Source organism: Tachyglossus aculeatus, chromosome 26 (genome assembly GCF_015852505.1).
Source record: "Tachyglossus aculeatus isolate mTacAcu1 chromosome 26, mTacAcu1.pri, whole genome shotgun sequence".
Classification (NCBI taxonomy): domain Eukaryota; kingdom Metazoa; phylum Chordata; class Mammalia; order Monotremata; family Tachyglossidae; genus Tachyglossus; species Tachyglossus aculeatus.
Genome location: NC_052091.1, coordinates 1,233,375 through 1,258,540, shown reverse-complemented (window position 1 = coordinate 1,258,540; position 25,166 = coordinate 1,233,375). Strand labels below are relative to the sequence as shown.

Sequence of the window (25,166 nt, the reverse complement as noted above, 5' to 3'; positions counted from 1 at the left end):
GGAGCCAGGGTCTTGTAGGCTCGCGGGGCGACCACCGGAGGGCGCCAAACAGCCTCCCGCAGAGCTCAGGGCTAGCGGGTGGCCCGGCCGGGGCTGGGGCCTGTAGGAGCCGGCAGAGAGCTAGGGCCTTGTAGGCTCGTGGGGCGGCCACTGGAGGGCGCCAAACAGCCTCCCGCAGAGCTCAGGGCTCGCGGGTGTCCCGGCCGGGAGCCAGGGTCTTGTAGGCTCGCGGGGCGGCCACCGGAGGGCGCCAAACAGCCTCCCTCAGACCTCAAGGCTCGCGGGTGTCCCGGCTGAGGTTGGGGCCTGTAGGAGCCGGCAGGGAGCCAGGGTCTTGTAGGCTCGCGGGGCGGCCACCGGAGGGCGCCAAACAGCCTCCCGCAGAGCGCACGGCTCGAGGGTGGCCCGGCCGGGAGCCAGGGTCTAATCTCCTCACCGTACCTCGTTCTCGCCTGTCCCGCCGTCGACCCCCGGCCCACGTCATCCCCCGGGCCTGGAATGCCCCCAATCCCTCTGCCCATCTGCCAAGCTAGCTCTCTTCCTCCCTTCAAGGCCCTACTGAGAGCTCACCTCCTCCAGGAGGCCTTCCCAGACTGGGCCCCTTCCTTCCTCTCCCCCTCGTCCCCCTCTCCATCCCCCCATCTTACCTCCTTCCCTTCCCCACAGCACCTGGATATATGTATATATGTTTGTACATATTTGTTACTCTATTTATTTAACCTGTACATATCTATTCTATTTATTTTATTTTGTTAGTATGTTTGGTTTTGTTCCCTGTCTCCCCCTTGTAGACTGTGAGCCCACTGTTGGGTCTCTATATGTTGCCAACTTGTACAGTGCTCTGCACACAGTAAGCGCTCAATAAATACGATTGATGATGATGATGATGATGACTGTCTCTATATGTTGCCAACTTGTACTTCCCAAGCGCTTAGTACAGTGCTCTGCACACAGTAAGCGCTCAATAAATACGATTGATTGATTGATTTATCGGGTGGGCCCGTGGGAGCCGGGAGGGAGCCAGGGTCTTGTAGGCTCGCGGGGCGGCCACCGGAGGGCGCCAAACAGCCTCTCGCAGAGCGCGGGGCTCTCGGGTGGGCCCGTGGGAGCCGGGAGGGAGCCAGGGTCTTGTAGGCACGCGGGGCGGCCACCGGAGGGCGCCAAACAGCCTCCCGCAGAGCTCAGAGCTCCCGGTTGGGCCCGTGGGAGCCGGGAGGAAGCCAGGGTATTGTAGGCTCGCGGGGAGGCCACCGGAGGGCGCCAAACAGCCTCCCGCAGAGCTCAGGGCTAGCGGGTGTCCCGGGCGGGACTGGGGCCTGTAGGAGCCGGCAGGGAGCCCAGGTCTTGTAGGCTCGCGGAGCGGCCACCGGAGGGCGCCAAACAGCCTCCCACAGAGCGCACGGCTCGAGGGTGTCCCGGCTGGGTCTGGGGCCTGTAAGAGCCGACAGGGAGTCAGGGTCTTGTAAGCTCGCGGAGCGGCCACCGGAGGGCGCCAAACAGCCTCCCGCAGAGATCAGAGCTCTCGGGTGGGCCCGTGGGAGCCGGGAGGGAGCCAGGGTCTTGTAGGCTCGCGGGGCGGCCACCGGAGGGCGCCAAACAGCCTCCCGCAGAGCACTGGGCTCGCGGGTGGCCCGGCCGGGAGCCAGGGTCTTGTAGGCTCGTGGGGCGGCCACCGGAGGGCGCCAAACAGCGTCCCGCAGAGCGCAGGGCTCGCGGGTGTCCCGGCTGGGGCTGCGGTGGCGGACCGGGAGCCGGGCCCTTCTAAGCTCGTGGGGAGGCCCCTCGCAAGCTCCTTGGGTCACTTGCCGGATGGACTCCGGATCCCCTGACTCCCTCGGGGCTCCCGGGCTCTTCCCGAGCGATCTGAGGGGGGTAGGGGGCACCCCTCACTTCCATCCCTGCCTCGTCTCCAGCGCCCTCCCAGCCGGACCGAACCCGTACCCGAGCAGGGGGAGGGGCGGGAAGGGCGAGAGGCAGAAGTAGCGGGATTCCTCGGCCTAGCGGGGCACTGAAGCGGGAGCGGCCGGACACTTGGGTCAGGAATCCCTCCCAGGCAGGGGAGGGCGGCCAGGAGCGCTGGCCCCAGGGGACGGGGAAGTCGGAAATCTTAAGTCTGGGATTTGGCTCCTGCAGGCTTTCGGCTGCTCTGACCATCTCGTCGCCGCCGCCGCTGTCCTCCTCATTCCCCTTCTCGTCTTTGTCTCCCTTATCTTCTCTGTGTCCTCGCGTCCTGGTCACCCCCTTCTCCTTTCCCTCGTCTTTGTCACCCCCCTCTTCTACCCCTTCTCCCCCTCTTCCTTGTCAGCCACCCCTTTCTCTTCCACCCCCTCCTCTTTCTGCTTCTTCCCCCTCTCCCTTCGCCTCTGTTCCTTCCTATCCCTTTCCCACCTCCCGCTCCCCCCCCCCCACCCCGCTCGGGTTTACAGCCGCTCACCCCAAAACCCTTCCTATGACTAGAACCTAAATCATCATCATCTCATCCCCCTCCACTTACTCTCCCAGTTAATTGGGGGTGTTATGGGGGGAGGACAACAGCACCCACACTGCGTCATGTCCGTCCCCCCCGCCCCCCAGGCTATTTATAGCCCGCAATCCAGCTGGCTCAGCCCCCCACGGACCAATCGCAACGCAAGTACCGGGACGAAGGGGCGGCTCCGGCCCCACCGAACCTGGAGAGAAAGGGGCGGGGACGGGGAGAAGAAGGGAGCAAACGGGTTTGGAGAAGTGGGCGGGGCCACTTGGTTGTGCTTAGAAGCCGGGCGGGGCCGAGCGGCCGGAGTGATTAGGGAGGGGGGCGGGAACATGCAAATGAGAAAGGGGGCTGGGAGCGCGGCTGGGCGGATGATTGACGTCCAGCTAACCAATCTCTGGGAGACGTACGGGGACGAGCAGGGAAAGGAGGCGGGGCATGCAAACGAAGGGTGTGGTTATGCAAATGAGAACTCGGCGGGGAGGGGATATGCAAAGGTAGAAGGCGGAGTCCAACGGGCGGCCGACGATCCCCGAAGCGGGGCCGGGGGGCGTGGCCATGCAGATGAGCGGGGGGCTCAGCCAATCGGCGAGCGCCCCGGGGGTGCGGCTATGCAGATGAGGCGGTGACAGCCGGGCCGGGCGGCTGGGCGCGGGCAGTGGGGACCCGCGGCGGCGGCTGCAACCGGCGGAGCTCGACCGGAGGGAAGGAGGGAGGGAGAGAGGGCCGGGAGACCGGGGGGGACCGGGGGGGATTGCGGGGCCTCGGCGCAGCCATGATCCGCGCGTTCTCGTTCCCCGTGAGCCCGGAGCGGGGCCGGCTCCGGAGCTGGCTGGAGGGCAGCCTGGCTGGCCTGTGCGAGCTGCACTTGCTCCGCGAGCGCCAGGAGCTGCGCGTGCAGCGAGCCCTCCGCCTGGGGCCCGGAGCCGGCCAGCCCCCGGAGCCGGGGCCCGGAGGGGCCGGCGAGGACGAGGAGGACGAGGGCGACGAGGAGACGGCCCGCCGAGCGGCGGCCGCCCTGGAGGAGCAGCTGGTAAGTCGGCCGCCCCCGCTCCGTTCCCATTGTCCCCCGGCCCCGGAGGACCCGGACACAATATCCGAGACCGGGGGGCGAGAAGTCAGGGGCCCCGAGGCTTCTCGGGGCTGCGAGGAGACATCTCCCCCCGGCACACACACATCCCCCGCCCCCTCCCCGACCCCCCATCTTGGGAGGAGCGATGGGTCTGGGGGCCTGGAAGAACCGCAGCGTCGCCGTCGGGGTGGGGGTGGGGGGAGAGTGAGGGTCCCGGGGGAGCGGGGGAGGGCCGGGAACCCCCAATCCGGGCCTTCCCCTTCCGGCCCTGCAGTGGGCGGCGGAGGGCCCCCGGGAAGGAAAGATGGGGAGGGGGAGAAAGGGAGAAGGAAGGGGGTCGGCGGGCTCGGGGGATCTGGGGAGAGGCAGCCGGGACGCCTGGGTTTGGGGCTTTCGGGAGAGTGCGGGACTGAGAGCCTCTTGGAAGGACGGGCGTCAAAGGACAGAAAGCGGTCGGAGAGTCGGGGGCTCCTGTCGCTTTTCCGGGGGGCCGCGAATACCCCTTGGGGGCTGCCACGCTTACTCGGGGGCGGGGGGAAGCGCTTGGAGATCTCCTTGGGGCCTCCCCTCCCCCAACTTAATCCCCGCTTAACCTTGAGCCCGAACCTTCCGCTAGAAACGGAGGAATGAGGTTCGGGGAGACCTTCCCCTTCCCCCACCCCCACCCCCACCCCACCCCCAGGATGGCCCAGGTGACCAACGCGGACTTTCTTCAGGCCGGGCCAGGCCTCTCGGATCCGGGGCCCGGGGATGAGGGGGAGGGGATCGGGGGCATTTTGTTATGCAAATAAGATGCTTTTAGGATCCATATTTCCGACTCTGCCTCCCGGGGGGACTGCAGTAGGATGGGGAGAGGGGCTGCGGGGGTCACTGGCTCCGGGCCTGCCAGCAGCTGTGGACATCGCTGGGATCCGGGGCCATTGCGGACCCTTCTGCCCCGGATCGGGTGTCTCGACTCGCCTGGGACGAGCCGTTATATCGCCTTCCTCTAAGGCCTCTGTATCCCTGTCTCTCCGAGTGTCTCCTCACCCTCTGCAAGGACTGTCCCTGAGCCCCTGGTTCTCTGTGCTGCTGGATCTCTCTGCTCGTTTCTGGGGTCCTGTCTCTCTACAGCTGGATTTTTGTCGGGGTCTGTGCCCCTGGGTCTCGCTTCTCCCGCCTCTGTGCAGTCGGGTCTCTGCCTGTCGCTATGCCGTTGTCTCTCTGAGTATCTCTGTGCCCCGGGTCTCTGGGTCAATCTCTCTGGGACTCCCATCTCATTGTGTGTCTTAGTCTCCATGTCTCTCCTCGTGCCCGTCCCTCGTTTTCACCTCGGAGTAGTGGGGTAAGAGGCGAAGGGGAAGAGGGTCTCTCTTTCTTGTGTTTCTAAGTGCTCCGCTTTTATGTCCAGGGTCTCTGAGTCTCTATCTCTACGTCTCTGGGTCGCTCGGGGTTTCTGGCCTTTGAGAAGCACCCCAGGCTTTTGGCAGCCCCCACCCCACGGGTGGGGAGGGAAAGTCTGGGCTTCGGGCCCCGGGCCCGACGAAACGGTGGGTGGATAGGCGAGAGGTCTGGGGTGCGGAAGGGTGCGCGGCCCATCTCCCGCTCACCAGCCGATTCCTGGGGCCCCAGGGCGGGGGCGCGGGGCCGCGGGGGCGCGCGGGCTGGGGGGCGGGCCCAGCTGGGGATTAATGAGGCGAGTGGAAACGGCCAATGGCGGGGCTCCCACTTTGCTCGTTGCTCAAGAAGCCCCTCCTCCTCCCTCCCTCCATCATTCCCTCCCTCTCCTCAGCTGGAGGGGCGGGCAGAGCTCGGGGAAGACCCTCCCCCCACTCGGACCCTGCAGATTCCTCCCGAAGCAGAAACAGCTGTGGGAGCTGGGCCCGGCCGGGGTTAGAGCTGGAGGGACGTAGGGGGTGGAGGTGTTACTGGGTCCTCGAGGGAAGCGGGGTAAGGGCCGGGAGGTGGGGGAAGACTAGGCTAGACTAGAGCTATTTGGCTGGACCCCCCCTTCCCTCCCTCCACCCGCCCATCCTGTCAGTGTGGAAGCAGCAGTGACCCCCACCAGGGCCTCGTCTTAGCCCGGCCCAGCTCCGTGGAGGAGGGGCCATGAGGAGAGTGTTGGGGGGATGGGGGAGGGATGGGGAGGTCGTGGCAGAAGAGAAGGCTCCCGCCCCGCACTCAAGGCTCAAGGCCGGGAGAGGTGGGATGGAAGAGGCGGGAAACCACCACCATCCCTACTTGAGGCCCGCTGGTCTCTCCGAGGGAGGGGGCGCGGCTGGGTCGGGGGGACCTCGCCCCCGGGTACTTGCCCTCTCAGAGCGAGGATCTCTAAGGGGCTGTGTGTGTTGGAGGAGTCGGGGCGGAGGGGCTCCCACGAAGGCGAATAGCCGGCGGCTGAAGCCGACCAGGAGATCCAGGCCCTCAGAGTGAGATTAGGGTTTCTTGGGCCCTACACGAAAATGAGACGCAAAGACAAGCTGTGGTCTTCCGCTTTAAAGCATCTACGGCTCCAGGGGAGAGAGGAGAGGGCAAGGAAGCAGGACAGGGGAGATCTCGGGGCCTGGACTGCTCGGCCCACGCAAAGGGGAGGTGGGGTGGGGGGGGTGCTGAGTTGCCTGGGTCCGTCCCGGGTCAAGGCGCCGGCGACTAATAGGAATCGAACACCGAAAGGCCGGCTCCGCTGACGCTCGGCCCAAGTAGCGGGGAGGCGGGCCGGGGGTGGCCGGGCCCGGAATGGGGAGGGGCGCAGAGATCTTGGTCGTCGCCCCGCTTGAGGCCAAGGTTCTTCCTCCCCGTCGCTCCCTCTGCCCAAAATAGGAAAGGAGCGACTGGGCAGGGCTCCATTCTAGGGCCTAGGCCCGCCCTCCTTTCCCCTTCCCCTCCCCCTCCGCCTCCCCCCGCAGGCCCCTCCATTCTAGAACCACGGGGAGAAGGCGAGGAGAGTTTCGGCTGCGGGATGGAGGTCAAGAAGAGGCCTCTGGCTGCCCCGTCCCAACCGCCTGCGGCGCATCCCGCCCCCAGTCCTGGCTACAGACGAATAATTTGTCCGCCCTCTGGGCATCAAAGTTCAAAAGTCTGGGCCGAGTCCAGACCCTACTCCCTCAGGAGAAACCCCGCCCTCAGGAGCCTCCTAGCCGCTCCCCCGGCCCATAGGGTCCAGGCTACGGGGGAAAAGATAGACAAGATGGGGATGGAAGGGCGGCGAGGGTGAAATAAGGGCGGGAGGAAGGGGGATGGGGAAGATGAAGGAGGACGGAAAGCGTTGGGGCAATGAAGCCGGATGGGAGGAGAGAGGAGGGAGGGTGGAAGGGGATGCTGAAGATGTGGATGAACGGAAGAGGACGGTGAAGATGTGGGTGGATGGAAGGAGAAGATGAGGGAGGATCATCAGGGATGGGGAAGATGAGCGGGGAATGGAAGAAATGAGAGAGGATGGAAGGAGATGGAAAAAATGAGGGAGGGAGTACGAAAGGGGCTGGGGAAGATGAGGAGATGGAGAAGGGGATGAAGATGGAGAAGGAAGGACTAGGATGGGGAGAATAAAGGGCGAACGATGGGGTGGAGGGGATAAGGCGGAATGGGGAGGAGGATAGACGAAGAATGATGTGGAGGACAGAAGGCTGAAGGGGGGATGGAGAGGATGAGGGAGGATGAGGAAGACGGAGGGGGGATGGGGAGAGTGAGGTGGGGAGTGGGAGGATGGGGAGGGATGAGGGAGGGATTGGGATTGTCGATGGGGGAGGGATGAGGGAGGGATTGGGATTGTCGATGGGGGATGGAGGGAGGGATGAAAGAAGGGAGGGGAGGCCAAGGGCACCCGGAAGCTGACGGGACAGGCAGGGAGGAGGCTGTGACCCCACTGATCCCCGACCCCCCCAACCTCGCAGGAGGCCCTACCGGGCCTGATGTGGCAGCTGGGCCAGCAGCTGGGGGAGCTGAGCCTGGATCCTGACGGCGGCGACATGGACACCGGCAGCTGGCCCAGCTCAGGTGGGGACCCGGGCCGGCCAGGAGAGCTGGGGGAGGGCTTGGGGCGGGGCGGGGCGGCCTCTCTCCTAAAGATCTCCAAGCCTTGACCAGGGAGACCTCCAGACCCGGGGGGCGGGGGCGGGGGAGGGCAGGAGTCCCGGTCCGGCCAGCGGGCACGGACGGACCCCAGCAATTCCCCCAGGCCCCTCGGCCACGACAGAGCCCCTCTGCCCTTCCTGCTCCCTGGCCCGGGCCTCCCGCCGCCTGTCCCCTTCCCCGCAGGTTTCTATGAGGGTCCCGGCTCAGCCGCGGCCCCGGACTCCCCGCCGCCGGCCTTCGGGGGCGACAGCGGCTTCTCGGGCTCCGGGTCCTACGGTCGCCTGGGTCCCGCCGAACCGCGCGGGGCCTATGCCTGCGAGAGGCCCAAGTCAGTAGGTGAGGCGGAGTGGGGGCGGGGACGGGGGGTGATCGCGATGAGACGGCGGGGCAGGACCGGGGGAGGGGGCATCATTCGTTCATTCATGCAACCGTATTAATTGAGCGTTTACTATGTGCAGAGCACTGTAGTAAGTGCTTGGAAAGTACGGTACAGCAATAGAGACAATCCCTGCCCACAACAGGCACACAGTCTGGGGGGATGGTAGGGAGACGAGCATCAAAACAAGTAAAAACGGGCATCAATATAAATAAACATAACTATAGATCTCTACCTATATATACATAAGTGCCATGGGGAGGGGAGGGGGGAGAAGAGCAAAGGGAGCGAGTCGAGGTGACGCGGAAGTGAGGGGGAGCTGAGGGAAAGGGGGCTTAGTCGGGGAAGGCCTCCCGGAGGAGGTGCGCCTTCGGTAGGGCTTGGAAGGGGGGGAGAGTGATTGTTTAGTGAAGGGCGAAGGGGCCTCGGAGGCGGCGGCCGGCCCCCGGACTCCTGGGTCCCGCGGCCCATTTTCTGACCACCCCCTCTCCCCCTCCCAACCCAGGAGACTCGGGTCCCAGCCCCAGGGAGAGCGCCGTCCGCGGCATGGTGCCCCGGTCCCTGTCGGCTCCCTATCCCAGCGGGCCGGATGGCGGCGGCGGCGATCGCCGACCCCCGTTCCTGTGCCCCAGCCCCCTCCACGCCGTGGCCCTGCAGAGCCCCCTGCCCTGCGGCCGCGCCTACGCCGACTCGCCCTTCTCGGCCGGGCCGGCGCTGGGCTTCCCCCTCGAGGGCCCGGCCCCGCCGGCGGATTTCGGCCCGGACGGCCTGGCCCCGGACCCGGCGCGCGGCCGCCGCGTGGAGAACTACATCACCGGGCTGCTGCGCCGGCGGGGCCGGGCGGGGAAGCCCCGCACCCACCTGGGGCCCCAGGAGTCCCCGGCGCCCCCGCCCGCGCCCCGCCGCCAGAACAGCCTGCGGCAGCGGCCGGCGGAGCCGTCGCCGCCCGGCGGCCCGGCGCGCCCCCCGCCCCCGCCGCCCCCGGAGCGGCGCAGCGGCTCCTCGTCCCCGTGCGGCTACGAGGCCGGGCCCGGGGTGGCCCTGGCCGCCCGCGGCTGGGCGTCCTGGGACTCGGAGCGCCGCAGCCCGCCGCCCCCGCTCCACTCCAGCCTCCCCAAGCCCCCGCGGCTGCAGGCCGCCCCGCGCCCGGCCCTCTCCATGGACCTGTACCCGGGGCCCGGAGGGGCGGGACTCGACGCCTACGAGGCCGGGCTGGCCCGCTTGGACGCCGCCGGGCTCCCGTCGGGGCTGGCGTCGGGGCTCCCGTCGGGGCTGGCGTCGGGGCTCCCCCCCGGCTCGCCGCCGCCCAGCCCGGGCGAGGAGCAGCTGGTGAAGGCGCAGTACATCCCGGCGCAGGCGGGCGCCCGCGGCCCCACCGCCCTGCACCACCGCGCCGCCCGCCGCAAGGGGGCGCCGCCGCTGGCCAAGGGCCGCAGCTTCGAATTGTCCCCCGAGCGGGGCCCCCCGCCGCCCCCGCCCCTCTCGCCCGCGCCCGCGCCCCCCGTCCGCGCCCCCGCCGCCGTCCGCGCCCGCGCCGCCGCCCCCTCCGCCGCGGGAGCGCCCCCGTCCGGCCGGAGCGGGCAGCGGCGGCGGCCCCAAGAAATGCCGCTTCACCGAGGGCGCGGGCGGGGGCCGGCGGGGCTCCCCGCGCGGGAAGAAGGCCGCCCGCTCCCAGTCAGAGAACAGCCTGCTCAACCGGCCGGGGGCCGCTCCCGGAGCCCCCAAGTACCACACGGTGGAGCGCGAGGAGCCGCGGCCGCCCCCGGCCCCGCAGGGCCCCGCACGGGCCCGCCCCGGGCCCCGCCGGCTACCGCAAGTGGCGCTCCACCGCCGAGATCAGCCGCGACGAGGGACCCGGGGGGCCGGGGGCCTGCGGGGCTCCCCCGGCCGACGGCCGCCGCGGGAAGCGGGCCGCGCGCGTGCCCGGGGCGTCCCCGCCGCCCCCGCCGCCCCCGCGGCCTCTGCTCTACGGCTACGGCGGCAGCGACTCCGAGTGCTCGGCCGGCCGGGCCGGGGCGCCGGGACGCCGGGGACCCGCGGCCTACGGCGGGCTGGGCTACGGCGACAGCGAGTCCAGTCTGAGCGAGGGCGAGTCTCCGGCCTTCAGCTCCGGCTCCAGCGACACGGACGGCAGCGGCGGCGGGCTCGTGTGGCCGCAGCAGCTGGCGCCGCAGCTGGTGGCCGCCGCGGGCCCCGGGGGGGCGGGCCCCGGGGGGACGGGCTGCGGCCCGGGCCCCGGCCCCGGCCCCGGCCCCGGAGCGGGCCAGCCCAAAGTCTTTGTCAAGATCAAGGCGTCGCACGCCCTTAAGAAGAAGATCCTGCGCTTTCGCTCGGGGTCGCTCAAGGTCATGACCACCGTCTGAGCCTCCCGGGACCCCCTCCGGGAGCCGTCCCCCCCACGGACCCTCCTCCTCCCAACTTCCACAGCCCCCCCGGGCCCGACCCCTCCCTCCCCCTCGCCAGGAAGTCCCCGGTGACCCGTCCCCACCAGTCCCTGGACGTGGTGGGGGGGAAGGGGAAGGCGATGCCCTCACCGGCAGAACGGAGGGCGGCCCGTCCCGTCTGTTTCTGACGTCGGAAAATGTTTACATTGTGCGGGGGGCGGGGAGAGGGACTGGGAAGTCGCGAGGTGGGCCGGGGCTCTCTCTCTTTCTCTCTCCCCATCCCCAGGCTCCAGAATTCCCACCCTGGACACCTTGTCCGGCTTTAGCGACCCCCATCCGATCCCCAACCACCAAGGACTCTCGGTTCGAACGGGCCCGGGGCCCCGCTTCATTTGGCGGGGGGGCGGATCGGGGAGTGGTAATAATAACAATGATTGTAGTGTTTGTTAAGCGCCTACTATGTGCCAAGCACTGTACTGAGCGCCGGCGTGGGGGCGAGCAAATCGAGTAGGGCAGAGTCCGACTCACAGTCTCAATCCCCATTTTGCAGATGAGGGAACTGAGGCACAGAGAAGGGAATGACTTGCCCAAGGTCACAGAGCAAACAAGTGGCGGAGGCGGGATTAGAACCCATGACCCTCCGCCTTCCAGGACTGTGCTCCATCCACTACGCCATGCCCCCCACTTTAGTGGTCGCCCCTGCGGCCCTCTCACCGCTCCGGGGGCCCACGGCCCGTCCCGGTTGTCCGCCTCTCCGTCCACCCCCAGACGTTGGACTTCGGAGGCCTCGGGGTTGACTGCCGCAGCAGGCTTCTGATTGGCTTGGGGGTCTCCTCCGTCTTCTACGATTGGTTCATTCACAATCCAATGGGCCCCGTTCCTGCCGAGTCTATCCACCCCGCCCTCGGCGGATTGGTCCCCGCCTGATCCCGGCGTCTTTCGTTCTCCCTTCCGATTGGTCCATGGACCCCTCTTTCCCGTTTCAGCCGGGGGTTACCCCTTCCCGGAGCTGCGTTCCGATTGGCCCGTTCACGATCCAACGGATTCGCTCCGGGAGGGAGGGAAAGAGGACAGGCACCAGGCGGTCGTGGGGGGAGGGACGGCCCTGCATCCCTCGCCCGTCCTGCGGAGCGGGGGTGGGTGGGAGGGAAGGGGAGATCCGCGGGAGCCGTTTTCCGGGCCATTTTTTGGTTTTTAATCGCTGTATTTATTCTACTGAGAGCGGCACGGCTCCGGTGTTGGGGGAGGGGGGCGGGGGGAGAGGGGGGCGGAGGCCTCGCCCCCACCCCCTCCACAGCCGTCGAGGAGCCGGCTGGCCGGTGTGTGTTTCTGTAACCTCTTTGTAAATAAATCGACAGTGTTGTTTGTGTGGCCGCTTCTTCCGCAGGGGGGGGGCGGTGCATCTGCTTCTTGGGATTTGTGTGTGTGTGAGTGTGTATGTGTGTGTGTGCACACCAAGGGACAATCTGCCTGATTGTCTCTCCTACATACGGCACCTCAATTCTGTCGCTGTGTGGCCTACATACCGTACTGTACAGCTTCCCCTTCTTTATTGGAATGTCTTTTAGCTCTGTAGCGAAGGAATGTCGGGCGGCTTCCATCTCTCCGGAGTGTGAGTGCATGCTCGCGTGAGAGCGTGTGTGTGTGTGTGTGTGTGTAGTGGGGAGAGGGTCTGGGCTGTCTCGTTGCACTTTCCTCTCCGCCTGGAGCCGCAGTGGCGGCTTTGGCTTCTCAGCTTTATGAAAACCAGATGGTGGGAAGAGCCAACCCCGTCCAAGGCCCCCACCCCATTCCCCTAAACACACAAAACCCGCCTTCTCAGGCTCAGACACTCCTTCCCAGCTCCCCGAAACTCAACAAAAACCTCTCATCCGCTCTCCCTCGCACCCTGCCCCCGGCGAGTGGGGAAGCTTTGGGTCCGTGCCGGGAGGGAGGAAGAGGCCTGGGGTGCCGGCTGACCCTTGCCCGGGCCGATCGGGTGGGGGAAGGTCTGGCCGTGCGGGCCCCCTCGGTGACGGCCGGTCTGGGCAGGTCGTGGCCGCCCGAGCGGCGGCTGATGTGTCCCAGGTGTGGTCCGAGCGTCCCTCCCCCATCACCTCGGCGCTTACGACCCCCCACTCCCACCCCCATCAAAGCCAAGAACAAATCGGGTGTGGGGGGGCGGGGGGCTCTGGCTTTCGAAGCGTGAGGCCCCTTTTCCCTCACAGAGCCAGGAGCCTAGGAGGTCTGGGCCCGTGGCAGGGGGACAGGGGGCCGGGGGCAGCTCCAGGAGACTCCATCTGCCCTTCTCTTTCCTCCTGCCCTGCCCCTCTCAACAGATGAGGGGGGAAGGCGGCGAGGTCCCGTAGGGTTGAGCAAAGGAAACCTGGGTCCGCCCCCTCCTTGATGAGCCCCTTAAACCGGGCTTTCCGGGATTGGCAGCGGGACAATGACCGCACCCAGGACACACACACACACACACTGGCTAGGGCCTGGGTCTAGGAGTTAGAAGGTTAATTGCTTAGTACAGTGTTCTGCACACAGGAAGCGTTCAATAAATACCATTGAATGAATGAAAGGTCATGGGGCCTATGGGTTCTAATCCCGGCTCTGCCACTTGCCTGCTGCGTGACTTTGGGCAAGTCACTTCACTTCTCCGGGCCTCAGTTACATCAGCTGTAAAATGAGGATTGAAACTGCGAGCCCCACGCGGGACAGGGACTGCATCCAACCGGATTGGCTTGTATCCACCCCAGCGCTTAGTACAGCGCCTGGCACATAGTAAGCTCTCAACAAATACCATCATCATTATCATCATCATCGTCTAGCACAAGTGCTCTTTACACAGGAGCGCAAACACCCCTGGGGCACGTGTCCTCCCTCCCACTGGCTTTGCAGACACAGGGGATGGGGGGGCAGGGGGATTGAGGGAGATGGAGAGCAGTTGGGGAGGGGAGAAAGGGGGGGGGTGGGATGGAGAGGACCCCAGAATGGAGGAGGGGAAGCCAGGCAGGACCAAAGCCCCTCTGTGGGGATCCTGGGGGTCCACGCTGCTGGCCCGACCCTCCAGGCCCAGGCCTGTCCAGACCATCCCCCTTCCATCTCTTTCCGACTGATCCTCCTCGCTCTTTTCCCAGCCCGCACCCTTTATGAGCACGGGCTTGGGAGTCAGAGGACATGGGTTCCAATCCCGGCTCCGCCACTTGTTGCTGAGTGACCTTGGGCAAGCCGCTTAACTTCTCTGTGCCTCAGTTACCGCATCTGGAAAATAGGGATTAGAACTGGGAGCCACACATAGGACAACCCAATTGTATCTACCCCAGTGCTTAGAACAGTGTTTGGCACATAGTAAGTGATTAACAAATACCATTATTATTATTATTTGTTCTTCAGAGCCCATAGACTTCCGGTGCCTCACTGTCACCTCTCTCACCTTGTTTCTTGTTCACATCCTCCTCCTGGAACTCCCTCCTCCCTCATATCCTACAGAAGGCCGCTCTCCCCACATTCAAATCAATTAATTAATCAGTCTATGGCATTTATTGAGCACTTACTGCTTGTAATGCCTTATACTAAGTGCTTGGGGAGAAGCAGTATGGCCTAGTGGATAGAGCACGGGCCTGAGAGTCAGAAGGTCATGGGCCTGGCACATAGTAAGCTCTTAACAAATGCCATAATTATTATAATTATGACAATAGACTAAGAAGACACGATCCCTGCTCCTTAAAGGATCTTAAAATCTATGGGGATGGGGGGGCTTGTCATTGAATTCCACTTGTATACTCTTTCCCAGATACATTAATGTCTGCCTCCCCCCTAGACTGTAAGCTCGTTGTGAGCAGGGAATGCGTCTGTTTATTGTTATACTGTAATCTCGTAAGGGCTTAGTACAGTGTTCTGCACACAGTAAGCCCTTAATAAATACAACTGAGTGGTTGACAGTGCTTAATACAGTAGTCTGCAAAGAATAAGCTCTTAATAAATACTATTACTGCTACGCACATTAAAATCAATGACAGGTAGGGAATGCAACAGAATATAAGGATTTGAACAAAAATGCGGGGAAGGTGGGTCAGTATCAAAGTGCTTAGGGCCACAAATTTTAGTGCGCAGGTGATACAGAAGCGGGAGAAAAGTAACCAGAGTTGGGAAATTACTTAGGGAAGGTTTCCTGGAGCAGATGAGATTTTAGTAGGGGAATGATCTTCAGATCTCTAGACTGTAAGCTCATGGTGGGAAGGGAACACGTCCACCAACTGTGTTGCATTGTACTGTCCCAAGTGCTTAGGAAAGGGCTCTCTACACAGTAAGCACTCAGTAAATATGATTGATTGACTGACTGATTGATTCCCCACTGCTTAAGCTCGTTGTGGGCAGAGAACATGTCTACCATCTCTGTTGTATTGCACTCTCATTCATTCAATCATATTTACTGAGTGATTACTGTGTACACAGCACTATACTAAGCGCTTAGAAAGTACAATTCAGCAACAGAGACAATCCCTACCCAACAATGGGCTCACAATCTAGAAGGGGGGAGACAGACATCAAAACAAGTAAACAGGTATCAATAGCATAAATAGAATTAAATAGAATTAAAGACATACATCTCATGAATAAAATAAATTGAATAATAAATACATACAAATATACACAAGTGCTGTGGGGTGGGCAGGGGGGTAGAGCAGAGGGAGGGAGTCAGGGTGATATGGAAGGGAGGAGGAGCAGAGGAAAATGGGGACTTAGGCTGGGAAGGCCTCCTGGAGAAGGTGAGCTTTCAGTAGGTCTTTGAAGGGGGGAAGTGTGCTAGTTAGGCGGATGTGAGAAGGGAGGGCATTCCAGACCAGAGGTAGGATGTGGGCCAGGGGTCGATGGCGGGAGAGGTGAGAACGAGGAACAGTGAGAAAGTTAGCCGCGAAGGAGCGGAGTGTGTGGGCTGGGCTGGAGAAGGAGGGAAGGGAGGTGAGGTAGGAGGAGGCAAGGTGATGGAGAGCTCTCTCCCAAGTGCTTGGTCCAGTGCGCTGCACACTGTAAGTGATCAATAAATACCATTGATGGATTGATTGATGTGATGGGGGAGATAGTTCCAGGCAGGAGGGAGAGCACCAGCAAGACATGAGACCTGGAGGAGACATAATGACTAGGTTTAAAGCGCTGCTCAAATCAACACTCCTCTGGCAAAGTTTCTCCAAGTGTAGACTGTAAGATCGTTGTGGTCAGGGAATGTGTCTGTTATATTGCTCTACTATAATAATAATGGTAATAATGATGCTATTTATTAAGTGCTTACTACGTGCTGGGCACTGTACTAAGCACTGGGGTGGATACAAGCAAATCAGGTTGAACACAATCCCCGTCCCACAGCCCCACAGCCTCAAATCCCACTTTACAGATGAGGTAACTGAGGCCCAGAGAAGTGAAGTGACTTGCCCAAGGTCATACAACAGACAAGTGATGGTGCCGGGATTAGAACCCGTGACCTTCTGACTCCAAGGCCTGTGCTCTATCCAGTATGCCATGCTGCTTCAAAGCCCAGTACATTGCTCTGCACATTCTAAGCATTCAATAAATATGATTGATGATTGATTAATTAATCGCTCACCCCCCCCCCCCCCACCATCTTATTTCTTTCCCTACTGCATCACCCAAGCACGGGATTCCTTACCCTTTAAATACTTATAGTGCTCATCCCCCGCTTTCCCCACCTCAGCTCAGATGAGCATATCTTTTTGCTCTGTCGTTTCCCTACCTGTAATTTATTCTAGTGTCCATCTCTCCCGTTAGATTATAAACTCCTTGACAGCAAGTATCGTGTCTACCAGATATTCTCCCAAGCGCTTAGTACAGTGCTCCGAAACAAGCTAAGTTCTCAATAAACACCATTGATTGGTTGATTCTCTGCCCCCGTAGACCTACCAGCCTCTGTGTTTCTGATTCTCTACCTCTTTGTCCCTCTCTGCCCCTCCCCCATCCGTCTCTCTCTCTCTCTCTCTATCTCTGTCTCTCTGTCTCTGCCTGTCTCAGCCAGACTCTCCTGCCCTGTACGGCCCACTCAGGTGTCCGCCTCCCCCCCCTCCCCACCGCCCCCTCCCCTTGCTATTGACTTGGTCTGGTTGCCATGGAGACGGGGGATGAAGGGGGAGGAGGGAGAACGGTTTGCTCAGCGCGGGGCCGGGGTCCCTGGGGGGAGGGTCCTGCCGGAGGGAGCCGCTCACAGATGCGTCTGTCCTCGGAGGGGTCGGCCGGCCGGAAGGGCGCGGGAGCGGGTGTGTGTCTGTGTGTGTCTTTGTGTGTCTGTGTGTGCGTCTTTGTGTATGTGTGTGTGTCTGTCTGTCCATTTCAACCCCTCCCCCTTCCCATCCGCCTTACCCACGGCCTCGGCCCAGCCCCCAGACACACGCACACACACACACACACACACACACACACACACACACATTCCAGTTTTCCAGCCCGCGGCCCCGACTCTAATTTTAGCCTCCTTAGGTCAGGACCCCGCGGGCCTGCGGGGCCCCCTCTCCTCGCCCTCGCCTTCGCCCCTGCCCGCGCGACCCCCGGGGGAGGTGAAATCCGGAGAGAGGAGGGGATGGGAGCGAGGGAGGAAGGATGGAGAGAGGGAGGGAAGGAAGAAAGGGTGGGAGGAGGAGGCGAGGGCCCCCCGGGGGTGGGGTGGGGGTTCTCCACCTCTGCTCCGGGGGGCGTCGAGTCGGGGTTAGAGGGGGCGGCGGGAGCGTCGTATGGCGATAGGAAGGAGTTCGTCGCGGAAAAAAAGTTGCCGCGCCTCCGGTAAGCGCTTTGAGATCGCCGGGCTCCTGCCTGTCTTTTAGCGCCGCCGTGTGGCCAGGAGCGGTCCTGGCGCGAGCTTCCCGGGGCCGCCGGTCCGGCCGAGGGGACCGGGGGAGAGCCGGGAGTCGGCTGGGGGGCTCGTCCCTTCATTCATTCTTTCATTCTTTCATTCATTCATTCATTCACTCACTCACTCACTCATTCATTCATTCATTCATATTGGTTAAGCGCTTACTGTGCGCAGAGCACTGTACTAAGCGCTTCGAAAGTACAGTTCGGCAACTGAGACACTCCCTACCCAACATCGGGCTCACAGTCTAGGAGGGAGGAGACAGACAACAAAACAAAACAAGTAGACAGGCATCAGTAGCATCAATATAAATAAATAGAACTATAGATTTATACACATCATCAATAAAGTCAATAGAATACTACATATGTACTTATATACACAAGTACTGTGGAGCGGGGAGGGGGATAGAGCAGAGGGAGGGAGTCGGGGCGATGGGGAGGGGAGGAGGAGCAGAGGAAAAGGGGGGCTCAGTCTGGGAAGGCCGCCAGGAGGAGGTAGCTCTCAGTAGGGCATTGAAAAGGGGAAGAGAGCTAGTTTGGAGGATGTGAGGAGGGAGGGCATTCCAGGCCAGAGGTAGGACTGTGACTGTGAGCCCACTGTTGGGTAGGGACTGTCTCTATATGTTGCCAATTTGTACTTCCCAAGCGCTTAGTACAGTGCTCTGCACACAATAAGCGCTCAATAAATACGATTGATTGATTGATTGATTGATAGGACTCGGGCCAGGGGTCGATGGCGAGACAGGCGAGAACGAGGCCCAGTGAGGAGGTTAGCAGCGGCAGAAGAGCGGAGTGTGCGGGCTGGACTGGAGGAGAGAAGGGAGGTGAGGTAGGAGGGAGTGAGGCGATGGACAGTTTTAAAGCCAATACTGAGGAGTTTTTCCTTGATACGCCCCGAGGGCCGGGCTTCCCCTGGGTAGGGGGCTCGGAGGCGCCAGGATTAGGAGGGGTTTCCTAGGTGGGAGGGAGGGAGAGACCAGGGTAGGGGTCTCCATCTTCTGAGGTAGGAGGGAAGGGGACGCCTGGGTCAGTTCTGACTGAACAGCATCCTCAGAGGAGACAGGCTGTGTGTGTGTGAGTGTGTGTGTTGTTCATTCATTCATTCACTCGTATTTATTAAGCGCCTACTGGGTGCAGGCCATTGTACTAAGCGCTCGGGAAAGTACGATGCATCACCCTGTGCGTAACAGTGGGTGAGTCTGAGCGTGACAGTAGGAGTGTGTAGGTCTCCGAGTTGAGACAGTGTGTGGTGGATCTGTGAGACTGTGTATGACTAAGTGTCAGTGTGCGTGTGATTGGGCATGATGCCTGAGACTGTGTATCTGACTGACAGCATGTGTCTGTCTGTGAGAGTGGATGGTACAGAATGCGAAGGTGTGTTTATGTGCTTGTGACTTACAGGTGGTTGTGTGTCTGTGTGAGGTATCTGAGACAGTGTGTGGGTCTGTGTGACTGTGTGACAATGTGGCAGGCTATATGTCTGTGGAAGTGAGCCCATACCACCATGGCGTTTAGTACAGCACTCTGCACACAGTAAGCACTCAATAAATACGATTGAATGAATGAATGAATGTGTGTATGTGATTGGGTATGACTATGTGTATGTGTGTGACTGTGACAGCATGTGGGTGTCTGTGCAAGTGGATGTTACTAAATGCGAAAGTTTGTGTGCTTGTATGCCTGTAATGTGTGTGTGTGGGTATCTGTGACAGCAAATGACAGTGTGACAGTGTGCCCATCTGACCACCTATGTGACAATGTGTATGTGACTGGGTGTGACTCTGTGTGCATATGTGTGTGTGTGTGACTGTGACTGTATGTGGGGATCTGTGCGAGTGGATGTTAACCAAATGCGAGAGTGTGTTTGTGTGCTTGCGTGCTTGTGACGTGTGTGTGTGAGGTTATTTGTGATGGTATATGACCATTTGACAGTGTGGCAATCTGTGTGTCTGTGACAGTGTGCCCATATGACCACATGGGTGACAGTGTGCATGTGACTGGGTATGACTCTGTGTGTGTGTGTGTGTGTGTGTGTGTGTGTGTGTGTGTGTGTGACTGTGACAGCATGTGGGTGTCTGCAAGTGGATGAGTGGTTCAGTGGAAAGAGTACAGGCTTGGGAGTCAGAGGTCTTGGGTTCTAAACCCGCCTCCGCCACTTGTCAGCCATGTGACTTTGGGCAAGTCACTTAACTTCTCTGTGCCTCTCTGTGCATATGTAAGGTATGGATTAAGACTGTGAGCCCCACATGGGACAACCTGATTACCTTGTATCTCCCCCAGTGCTTAGAACAGTGCTTGGCACATAGTAAGCGCTTAATGAATACCACCGTTATTATTATGCTACTGAATGGAGAGTGTGTTTGTGCGCTTGTGTGCTTGTGACCTGTGTGGGTGTGAGGGTATCTGTGACAGTCTGTCGGTGGCAGTCAGTCTGTTCGACCCTGTGTGCGTGTGCGTGTGTGTGTGTGTGTGTGTGTCGGTGTGTCTGTGTGCGAGCAGCGGGGAGCGGCGGCTGTATTGCAGGTGGAGGAGGGGGTTGTGGGGATGGGGGCGGGGGAGATGGGTGGGGGCGGGGCGCGCTGCCCCCCAGGGGGCCCCGGGGAGGCTGCGCCGTCAAACCCAGAACCCACACTTGGAGAGAAGCAGCAACAGGTACCTGCCGTCCCCGCCCCGCCCCGGCCCTTGTCCCTGCCCTTGCCCCTGCCCCCGCCCCTGCTCCTGCCCCCGCCCCTGCCCCTGCCCCGATGCCCGGTCCCAGCCCGGTTCGGCCACGGCCCCATCATTCCCTCCACCCCGATCCCTCCATCCTCCTCCTCCTCCTCCTCCCCTCCGCCAGGTCCATTCCCTCTCTCCTCCCCCCGCCCGTCTCTGTCTCTGTCTCTGTCCCCCCTCTCCCCTAGTCCCACTCTCCTTCCACTCTGTCCCGTTGACCCCCCCGAATCCCTCTGAGCCCCCCCCAGTCTCTTGTCCCTCCATCGCCCCGTCCCCCTGACCTCCCCCCACCCCGCTCCCACTCTCCAGTCGGCTTTTCCCTGGGCCCTGTCCCCATCCTGGGGAGGGGGGATTCTGGGAGCCCCCTTTCCCCGCACCCCCAGTGCCCCTGGCCCCTGCCCCTCCTCCAGGCTCAGGCGGTGAGTGTGTGACTTTGAGCGCCCCAGGCTCGAGGCGGGGGCAGCTGCTGGAGGACCGTAATGAGCTCCCCCTGGACCCCTTCCCTCCCCCCCTACTCTTTCCGCGCCCGCCGGGAGGCCGACTTCCCTTTGGCTCGGAGCGCGCTAATTGGCGCCGAGCGCCCCGGGTGCCCCCCCCGCCCCCCCCGCCGGCGGATACTGAACCATCTCCCCCTCCCCTCCCCCAGGCCCCCTCCCGCTTCTTCATCTCCCCGCCTCGCTCCACCTCCTGGGAGAGGGGAAACGGGAGAAACTGAGTCACGGGAGGGCAGCTCGGCCGGGAGGCCCCGGAACCCCGCTTCTTCGAAGCTCAGAGAGGGGCGGGGATCCCTCTGTCGTTTCTCCCGCCTGCTCTCCGTTTTCTCGCCCCCTCCCGAGCAGGGCTGCCGCCTGGAAGCCCCGTGCCCTCCCTCCGCCCCCGGGGACCCAGGCCCGGGCCCGGGCCGCCTGCTCGTCAACAAGCCGCCGTCGCCATGTCCAACAACATGGCCAAGATCGCCGAGGCCCGCAAGACGGTGGAGCAGCTGAAACTGGAGGTCAACGTTGACCGCATGAAGGTGCGATCCGGAGCGGCCCCCCGCGGCCCGGTAGAGGGGTGTGGGGTGCGGGTCGGGGGGGGGCAGGGCTGGGACGAGAAGCCCCCCAAAGCAGCCCCCAAAAGCGGGCCCGCGGGAGGAGGACCGTCCTTCCGGACCTTCGACGGCACCGAGTGACAACGGGAGGCTGCAGCCCCGGGAGGGTCCGGCAGGTGGCGCTTCGGAAAAAGGGCAGGGGACCACCACAGTCGGTCGTTTCCGTGGTAGCCACTAGGCGGCGCCCCCGCCCTACCATCCTTCGGTCCGGTCCCGTCTGGTCCGGTCCAATCAATCAATCAATCGTATTTACTGAGCGCTTACTGTGTGCAGAGCACTGTACTCAGCGCTTGGGAAGTACAAGTTGGCAACATATAGAGACGGTCCCTACCCAACAGTGGGCTCACAGTCCAGTCCCGTCTGGTCCCGTCCCGGTTAACCCCTTCCCCCGTACAGATATCCAAGGCTGCGGCCGAGCTGCTGGCCTTCTGCGAGGAGCACGCCAAGGAGGACCCGCTGGTATCTCCGGTCCCGGCCGCGGAGAACCCGTTCCGGGAGAAGCGGCTCTTCTGCGTCCTCCTCTAAGCGCTCCGCGGCGGCCGGGTAACTCCCTTCTCTCCGACTAGGCTGGAAGCTCCCCGAGGGGAGGGGTCGTGTGTACTCACTCTGGTCGACTCTCCCGAGCGCCTAGTGCAGTGTTCTGCCCCACGGCAGGCGCTCAGTTTACACCGCTGACTGACTGATGAATTGAATAAAGGCGACTGCGGCTTCACCCCAGTGTCCTGCCTCTGTCACGGAGGGGAGGGAGGGGAAACTGAGGTAAGGAAGGCACAGCCGAGGGGGAGGCTTTGGGATGGTGGTGGTGGTTGGAGGGAATTCACGGTCGAGGATACGGGACTCCTGGGTCCTGGTGAGCTCGTTGTGGGCAGGGATTGTGTCTGTTTATTTTCGTATTGTCCTCTCCCAAGCGCTTAGTGCAGTGAAATGAACGGTGGTTACATTCATGCATTCAATCGTATTTATTGAGAGCTTACTGTGTGCAGAGCACTGTACTAAGCGCTTGGGAAGTACAAGTTGGCAACGTATAGAGACGGTCCCTACCCAACAGCGGGTTGGTTCTGTTCTCTGTCTCCCCCTTTTAGACTGTGAGCCCACTGTTGGGTAGGGACTGTCTCTATGTGTTGCCAATCTGTACTTCCCAAGCGCTTAGTACAGTGCTCTGCACATAGTAAGCGCTCAATAAATACGATTGATTGATTGATTGACATAGGAGACTGTGGTTACATCGGAGCGGCCTCGAAGGAGGGCCGAGGCGCCGCCTGGTGGTCACTCTGCAGAAGCGGGGCCCGACCTGCCGCGGCTCCTTTCGGACCAGGTTGGGTGGGAGCCCGGTGGGGTGGGGGGCCAGGGCGGGACACAGGCGAGGCCGGCTTGTTCGTTCATTCATTCATTCATTCATTCATTCATTCAATCAATCAATCAATCGTATTTATTGAGCGCTTACTGTGTGCAGAGCACTGTATTAAGCGCTTGGGAAGTACAAGTTGGCAACATAATAAAGACAGTCCCTACCCAACAGTGAGCTCACAGACTAGAAGCGGGGGGGGGGGGACAGTCATTCATTCGATCCCATTTATTGAGCTCTTACTGTGTGCAGAGCACTGAATTAAGCGCTTGGGAGAGGACAACACAACAATAAACAGACACAGTCCTTGCCCAGAACGATCTTACAGCCTGGGGGGGGGGGGGGAACAGACATTAATATTTATTGTCGTGTTGTACTCTTCCAAGCGCTTAGTACAATGTTCTCCGCACGGTAGCATGGCTTAGTGGAAAGAGCACGGGCTTGGGAGTCCGAGGTCGTGGGTTCTAAACCCGGCTCCGCCACTTGTCCGCTGTGTGACTTGGGGCAAGTCACTTAACTTCTCTGTGCCTCAGTTACCTCATCTGTAAAATGGGGATGAAGACTGTGAGCCCCACGTAGGACACCCTGATTACCTTGTATCTATTACCTTGTAACTACCCCAGCACTTAGAACAGTGCTTGGCAGATAGTAAGCACTCAACAGATATTATTATTGTTAGTAGTAGTAGTAGTAGTATGGGCCCAATAAATATGAATGAATGAGGAGAGTGCAAAAACAGGCATTCATTCATTCAATCGTATTTATTGAACGCTTACTGTGTGCAGAGCACTGTACTAAGAGCTTGGAAAGTGCAATTCAGCAACAAATAGAAACAATCCCTGCTCACAACGGGCTCACAGTATAGAAGGGGAGAGACCGGCATCAAAACAAGTAAACAGGCATCAATAGCATCAATGTAAATAGAATTATAGGTATATACACATCATTAATATAAATAAATAGAATTATAAATATGTATCTATATACACAAGTGCTGTGGGGGGCGGGGTAGAGCAAAGGGAGCGAGTCGGGGCGATGGGGAGGGGAGGGAGAGCAGAGGAAATGGGGGGGGCTTCGTGTGGGCTTATGTCCTTTTCTTTACATCTGCTTCGTCCCCCTATCTGCAGTTTATTTTTATGTGCGTCTCCCCTGCTAGATTGAAAAATCCTTGAAAGCAGGGATCATGTCTATCTACCGCACTGTACTTTCCCAAGTGCTTAGAACAGTGCTTTGAACACTGTAAGTGCTCCCTGATGGACTGAATGATTGACTTTGAATGATATTTTCTTGTTTGTGGTCCCAAGGAAAGATGTTTTCTTTTTTTAAAAATCTTACTTCCAATTTTTCACACTGCCAATGGCATGATAATGCCCCACTACCAATGCACATTCCATGTGCACATTTATGTTGCCACCTTGTACTTCCCAAGCGCTTAGTACCGTGCTCTGCACGCAGTAAGCGCTCAATAAATACGATTGATGATGACATTCCAAACCACACCATCATTAAATTGTGTACATGCAACACACGTGGATTTTGATTCTTGGAAAATGATTTCCGGGTTTTTTTTTTAATAGTATTTGTTAAACGCTTACTACGTGGCAGGCACTGTAGTGAGCGCTGGGGTAGACACAGGCTAATCAGGGTGGGCACAGTCTTAATTTCCATTTTCCAGATGAGGGAGGTGACCCCCACACCTTCGGCCTCGGCCCTGCGGGTGTCGGCGGGGGAGGACACTGCGGGCGGGGCGGGAGCGAGGGCCGGGGTGGGGCGGGGAGGCTGACAGGGACCTACCTCCCCGGGGGCCGCGGCTGCTCAATTATTTACAATTATATTAAGCTCTCGCTTCTTGCAGCTTCTCTGGCTGCGGCGGCTCCAGCAGGTCCCCCGGGCCCGGCCGGCCTCCGGCCCCGCCCCAGCTGGGCCCGCCCTGGTTCGCTCCTGTCTGCCCGACCGCTGGGACCCGCCGGGAAGAGATGCAGGAGGGAGGAGGAGGAGGAAGAGGAGGAGGAGGAGGAAGGGAGGGGCGCTGTCAGGCTCTGGGCTGGGCTGGACTCCGGATCTGTGCACTAAGAGGACCTACATAGTTTCTGCCGAGAGCTACTGAGAGCTCACCTCCTCCAGGAGGCCTTCCCAGACTGAGCCCCTTCCTTCCTCTCCCCCTCGTCCCCCACTCCATCCCCCCCCGTCTTACCTCCTTCCCTTCCCCACAGCATCTTTTAGACTGTGAGCCCACTGTTGGGTAGGGACTGTCTCTATATGTTGCCAATTTGTACTTCCCAAGCGCTTAGTACAGTGCTCTGCACATAGTAAGTGCTCAATAAATACGATTGATGATGATGATCTGTATATACGTATATATGTTTGTACATATTTATAACTCTATTTTACTTGTACATATCTATTCTATTTTATTTTGTTAGTATGTTTGGTTTTGTTCTCTGTCTCCCCCTTTTAGACTGTGAGCCCACTGTTGGGTGGGGACTGTCTCTATATGTTGCCAACTTGTACTTCCCAAGCGCTTAGTACAGTTCTCTGCACACTGTAAGTGCTCAATAAATACGATTGATCGATTGATTGATTCTGCAGCCTGACTGGGCCATGGGGCTCGATGCTGGGGGCCTCGGTTACTAGTCCAGGATGGGAGCCCGGGACCCCCAAGCATCTCCCAGGTGCAGGGAGACCCAACTGACCTGGGCCTAGGGCAGTGACATGATGACTGTGATGGGAGCCGAGAGAAACAGTGATGGAGGGCCGAAGGCGACGGTGACTGGGGACTGGGGATGGGGGCCTGTCTGAGCCTGGAAAGCCAGGAGGCCTGGGCAGACCA

General features: G+C 60.8%; 2 protein-coding genes across 2 annotated transcripts; both read left to right on the top strand.

The window, feature by feature from the left end:
• The first annotated feature begins 3,245 nt into the window (after nucleotides 1-3,245).
• On the top strand, nucleotides 3,246-10,433 carry DACT3 (dishevelled binding antagonist of beta catenin 3). Its single transcript, XM_038767640.1, is given in 7 exon segments — nucleotides 3,246-3,503; nucleotides 7,412-7,514; nucleotides 7,776-7,928; nucleotides 8,474-9,415; nucleotides 9,513-9,727; nucleotides 9,729-10,188; nucleotides 10,228-10,433. Coding segments are annotated over 7 exon segments (2,235 nt in total). The 3' UTR covers nucleotides 10,332-10,433.
• Nucleotides 10,434-20,744: 10,311 nt separating this feature from the next.
• Nucleotides 20,745-21,698, top strand: GNG8 (G protein subunit gamma 8). The gene is made up of 2 exons (XM_038766861.1): nucleotides 20,745-20,916; nucleotides 21,388-21,698. The coding sequence occupies exons 1-2, from the start codon at nucleotides 20,833-20,835 to the stop codon at nucleotides 21,514-21,516; spliced, it is 213 nt and encodes a 70-aa protein (XP_038622789.1). The 5' UTR covers nucleotides 20,745-20,832; the 3' UTR covers nucleotides 21,517-21,698.
• Nucleotides 21,699-25,166: the final 3,468 nt, after the last annotated feature.